This window comes from Centruroides sculpturatus, unplaced genomic scaffold (assembly GCF_000671375.1).
Source record: "Centruroides sculpturatus isolate CEXI.00-Female unplaced genomic scaffold, Cexi_2.0 scaffold1140, whole genome shotgun sequence".
Classification (NCBI taxonomy): Eukaryota; Metazoa; Arthropoda; class Arachnida; order Scorpiones; family Buthidae; genus Centruroides; species Centruroides sculpturatus.
Genome location: NW_019385393.1, coordinates 26,305 through 32,304, shown reverse-complemented (window position 1 = coordinate 32,304; position 6,000 = coordinate 26,305). Strand labels below are relative to the sequence as shown.

Below are 6,000 nucleotides of genomic sequence, written 5' to 3'. Positions count from 1 at the left end.
TTTTTGAAAAAAATAATCCTGGCTATTGTATCGTCCGAAATTACTTTTTTATTTTGCACAAACAATATACAGTTTAACCCAATTATAACGTCATCGGATGTAACGACAACTCTAATATAACGTCAAATCTTTATCGGTCCCACGATTTTACTATACTAGATAATGTTAAAAAACCTAGTAGTGACGACACCGTTTTAATGTCATATTTGAAGCACTCCCAAATTTACAAAATTAGATTACAAATTTTATTTAACATAGAAGAAACGTGTTCAGTCCTAAGGTCAGAGTTCACTTCTTAGAATGACTGTGGGTGGTACTCTCCCCCACCTGACTTCGGTGGGGTAAGGTGGCTGTTTTGCCTGTTTGTAGAAGAGGGTCGCCATTTTGTATCTTATTTTGACTCGGTTCTCGGTCCCCTGACTACCTACGAGTCTGGATTTCTTTATGTGCAAATGATTTGGGCACCTAATACTCTGTGCCAAATATCAACTCTCTGGTAATGTTACCTATGGTTTCCAACTCACGACATGTACTCCTTCATACCTCATAAACTGGCGGTACGATTATATAAACAAGACATAGTCTTGTCAAAAATTATAAAATTATTTTAATAATGGTAAGTGACCTACCTCTCAACCTCAACTTGTCCTTACAGTAGAAAAATAAAGAATTCAAAATTCACACTTACAACTAACTACTCATTATTAAACACTAGGAGAGCCCCCAGCTATTATTTAAATTAAAAATATAATTATTATTGTCACAAAATGACACTGTTGCTATTAGATTTACAGTCATTGAAAAACCTCCCTTAGGGCGCCCTAGCAATGATTTTCAGCTATTATTTAGTACAATTGAGTATGTTATTATTTTTATTTGCAATAGGAATTTATTATTTATAAACGCCACTAGGGGGTCTCTCGGGTGGCTAGTTTAACAATATTTCACAGGATATTAAGAAAACATAGTTAATATTATTCTTATCGCTATAAAAAAAATCTAAATTATCGGAAGAATTACTTTCAATAAGAAAAAAATAAGAACACATTTTCTTTAGATTTTAGAATTCACAATAACGATATACAAAGCAATATATTTTTGTTTATTTGTTTATTATATACAGTTGGCCAACAGAAAAGTAAACCATTTTATTTACAAATCTTTTCAAAATAGACAGTTTGACCGGGCCCCTCAAAAATCCAGGGCCTAGACATTTGTCTCATTTGTCTATTCGATGATCCGGCCCTGGGAAGGATATGAAGGATGCGAGAAGAAGACAGATATGACTTCTTTTCATATCCTTCATATTGTTCGACATATCTTTTGACAGAACTAGCAATTCAAAACTGTAAGAGAGAAGTATCGAGAATGGAAGTTAAAACCTTCTAAGAGAGAATCTCCATAATTTAGACAATGCAAAAATTAAATCGAAATTCGATCGTTGTCAGAGATTGGAAATTTGAGCAAATTTTAGATAATTAAAAAATTTACAGAGAATAAGATAACTGATTTTGATAAAACAATGATAATTTTAGATCAGAAATTAGTTTAAGAATGTAAGACAAAGTTACGAATTTAATTGTAATAACTTAAACATTACCTAATCGAGACAATTTGGAGAACCTTGGATTACAATCAATTTACATTAACTTTCTATTTTTGTACGTTTTGAACTAGTTTTGAGATATAATCTGACGACAAGTGTTTGAGAAAAATTTCACTCATTCTAGAAGTGTCCAGTTACAGTTTCAGACAACAATTAACAAAAGAAAAGACAAAACCGTAATCGAATAAAACAAAACCAAACCATAATCGAATAAAACATAACGTCAGTTACTATATTAAAAGAACTTGCCAAAACATACAGTAAAACAAGCTATTTAAAAGAATAAAAATTACATTGACGTTGCTTCACCATTTCTGTTAGAAAAATTGTTATCAGGGTTCGAACACTATTGTGAGATTAGCAGTGGATCACTGATAAATCCCCAAATGACCACTTACTCTGCACAGGCTGGTAAAACCCGATCTCAGGGTCGTTGGATTGCTAGGAGGGCAAATCGAGTGGACAGTGCGTCGGTAAGTCGACAGGCGTCCTTAAATGACAGGAGACAGGTTCAACAAAAATAACAAACGTTTATTAAATTGCTAAGCTATGATACATAAGGCGATAACAATATCAACTGCTAAATGCGGTTAGATACAACTAAAAAAATTAATACGGATAACATAAGTTTACTATATTCTAAAGCAGTGTTTCTCAACCTCTAAAGAATTGTCGCCCTCTTCAACGTAGTATCGACCCCCATCAATAAAACCGTTACCTATTATCGCCCCCTTCACTTCAAAATTCCGATGCCCATGACCAAGACTAACGCCAAATTTATACTGCAATGAATAGAGTAGTGACTAGTATAATGTTATTTGTTTAATTAATTATTGTACGATATAACGAATAAAATATCTAATTATTCTTTATATAATGNCGTACTGCATTGAATAGACTAGTGACTAGTATAATGTTATTTGTTTAATTAATTATTGTACGATATAACGAATAAAATATCTAATTATTCTTTATATAATGTTTTACTATATAGCCCAGAAAATTGTTTTTCGTCCCCAATATATAAATTGTTACTAATCGCCCCCTCAACATGGAAAAACGCCCACATGGGGCGATATCGCCCTTGTTCAAAAACACTGTTCTAAAGGGACGTACTAATAGCTCTAACGGCTAGTCGAGAGAGAGTTCTCAAGCGCTCTAAAACAATGAAAATAATTCAATGCAGATATAACAATCCCGCGTTCGACGAATATGTACCTTAATAGAAAGTTCTGTCGTATGTCCTGTCAATCTGGTGTATGGAGAGAAAACGCACAGTTACAAGTATACTCCCAAGAGATCGCCACCGAGCTTCCAGAGATTCGAGGTTTTATATCATTCGCGTGGGAAAACTGTGACGTGATTGACTTTTGTCGACCATGAGGGTGCATTCTTCACACCTAACTGTAAACTTTTCCAGTTAGATGTTATACAATCGGTGAAATCCGATTTAGTTCAACTTTATCAGGGTTTTTCCGAGGATGTTTACAATAATTAGAAAATTCGAATTTTTAAGAGTTCCGCAAAAATTCGCGGGCTCACCCTATTGTTTTATTATTGCATTATATTATACAGTATTTTATTTCTGGTATTATTTGGTATATAGTGTTGTATAGAATTTATAAACAATATACAATATAATAAATATTTTAAATACCAATTGTGTAATTTAATTTTTTACAACTTTTCAGAAATCTTTTCTTCAGAATAAGAAAAGCAATATCGAGCACTTACTATAAAATATATATACGACATAAGTACAGAAAAATGAAAATAACATGTATGAGCGATTCATTGTCCTTTCTATTTCATAAATTGGGAAGAATTATTGCAAGACATCCCTTTTACTTCTTCATTCCACCTGTGCTTCTATCAGTTTTACTTTCGGTAGGGTTACTTAAACTCATAACCATAGAAACTGTGGATTATCTAGTGCAGTCTGATAGAGGAGAAACCTTTGAAAATAAACAATTTATTAACAAGATGTTTCCCATGAACACATCCGAATTCTACGATTTCATGAGAATGACAGATCGTCCACAAGCTGCAATGGTTTACATTAAAAATAAATACGGAAACAATTTAATACAAAAAGACAATTTACTCGATATACAAATCTTGGATGAAATAATTAAAAACATAACGATTATTGTAGATGGAAAAGTAGTAAATTATAGAAATATATGTGGCATAATGAACGAGCAGTGCATGGAAAACCCGATAATAAATATATTACCAAAGGTGGATGAATTACTTTCTGGAAAAAAAAAGTTAAAATTTCCTCTTCAAATTGATCCCTTGACTTATACATACGAATTGTGGGCAATTAACTTCGGCGGAGTAAAATATGATGTGGACGGATATGTTCAGGAAGTAGAATGTATAAGACTTATTTATCCCGTTGACGAATCGAATTTCTCTAAAAGACACTGGATTCATGAATGGCAAAAAGCGTTTTTGCGGAATGTCAACAAATTGGATTTTCATTCGATCGGGATATATCCGTGTCCTTTCTTAGTTTCTGAATTAGACGTGAAAAACCTTGCTGATAAAATTACACCGTTGATGAGTGTCGCTGTTATTGTTGTAACAATTTTCTGTGCAATATCGTATACGACAAACAGTTGGGTAAAGAGTAAACCGTGGATGGGAATTGCTGCAGTTGTGTCTGCTGGATTATCGGTGGTTTCTTCTTTCGGGTTGATGGGTGCGTGTGGAATTGAAAATGTCAACACTAATATTATGTTGCCGTTCCTAATTTTCGGTAAGTGAAAATCCTGAAGTGTAGACTAATATAAAATAATTATTTGTAAAATTTTAGAAAGAACAGTGAAAATTACGGTATAAAAAGTCTTTATAATACGGCAATTTCTTGACTTTTTTATTTACTTGGGTTGATAAAAATAATTTGTAGTTTATTTTTTTCAAGTCCAGCAATGTGCTTTTAATTGTTAATCACTTCGAATCACATACCTCTGTTTTGTTACTAACAAAACTTATAGATAGTTGAAAGTCAACAACAAAAGAACTTACAAAAGCTTACTTTAGGTTCCTGCCACTAAGTAATCAAAGAAAAACTCGAATTTTTATTATTATTTCTGTGTTCGACATTATTATCGAATAATAAAACTACAAGATATGATACTATCAAATACCGGTAAAAGCTACACTTTGTTATATTACTGGAAATACTTATTGCGGAAAGTAACACAATACGAAAGACAACACAACAAGCTATTTTTCACGCCAATTTCTCGAAATTGAAAACCTTTTGCTAACTGCGTGCAACATGAACGGCGTAAATATTAATGCTGGTTTAAATATTAGACGCTTATTTGAATCAGACAAAAATTTCAATCCCGACGCTTGTTTGATGAAAGTCAGTATTTTTTAAAATATAAAATATTAGGTGTATTAATGTACGACCGATGATGAATATTACTATATTTGAAAAATAAAGCAGTATTTTATGTCATTCCTCTGTACATAGCTTTATTTACTTACGCCATTACTTAATTTCTTGACTATAGAAAGTAAAATCTATAAGTTTAATGTACTGAAGTAGGGGAAATACGGACAAAATGACATATACGTACAAACCGACATTGGTAACATAATTCGTATTTGGAGGTCTCAAGCTCGCAACTGACCATAACACCACTTTATTCGAGCGGCTCTTACTAACCTGTCAAATTGTGAACGCACTCCTCTCATTCGCCCGAGTGTCATGGCCGACAACAAGAAATGATACGTTATGAGTTTTTTTCCTGGCAACAAGTTTTTTTGTATAGATGGTAATTTTTTCACTATTTTATCTATTTGTGTAACATTTATTTCAACCCTCACTTAAATAACTTTTTCCATTAAAAGTAACATCTTTGTATTTATTTTATAATTTTGTTTTTTTATAACGTTATATGGACAAAACGACATACATAGACAACGGACATAATGACATACCTGTTATTTAGTCTATAAGAGCTTAGTCAAGGAACTTACCTTAATCTCTTAACGTTTTATTAATTATCAAAAATGTCTTCCAAACAAAGTCTTTCATTATTGTTTAAAAGAAATTTTAGTATAAAACTTTATTTCCTTTCTTACATATTATTTACAAACTTATCATCTTTCGCATAATAAAAAACTTGCAACGAATCACGTGACTCGACAAACCTCTTTAGTTTTAAGTTCTACTCCTAATATGAAGGCAATTAAATAAATAAAAAAATGTGTCCAAAGCTCCGCCAGAGAAAAGGAAACGTAATATTACTAAAAAGTTACTTGAAGAAGAAAATTGTCCTAATGTCTCATGATGAAGAAGACTGTCCACGCATATATTGCGATGATCTTTTTTCCCGATCTAAGCCTGGAGGAGACTGGTTACGGTGCTTAAA

The 6,000-nt window shown here is 32.4% G+C and overlaps 1 protein-coding gene across 1 annotated transcript; it reads left to right on the top strand.

The window, feature by feature from the left end:
* Positions 1-3,373: 3,373 nt before the first annotated feature.
* Positions 3,374-4,378, top strand: LOC111638469 (patched domain-containing protein 1-like). Its single transcript, XM_023384192.1, has one exon. It carries the CDS (start codon positions 3,374-3,376, stop codon positions 4,376-4,378), a length of 1,005 nt encoding a protein of 334 aa, XP_023239960.1.
* Positions 4,379-6,000: the final 1,622 nt, after the last annotated feature.

Coding starts and splice junctions, on each gene's coding strand:
- LOC111638469 (XM_023384192.1), top strand. CDS start 3,374: ATGAAAATAACATGTATGAGCGATTCATTGTCCTTTCTATTTCATAAA.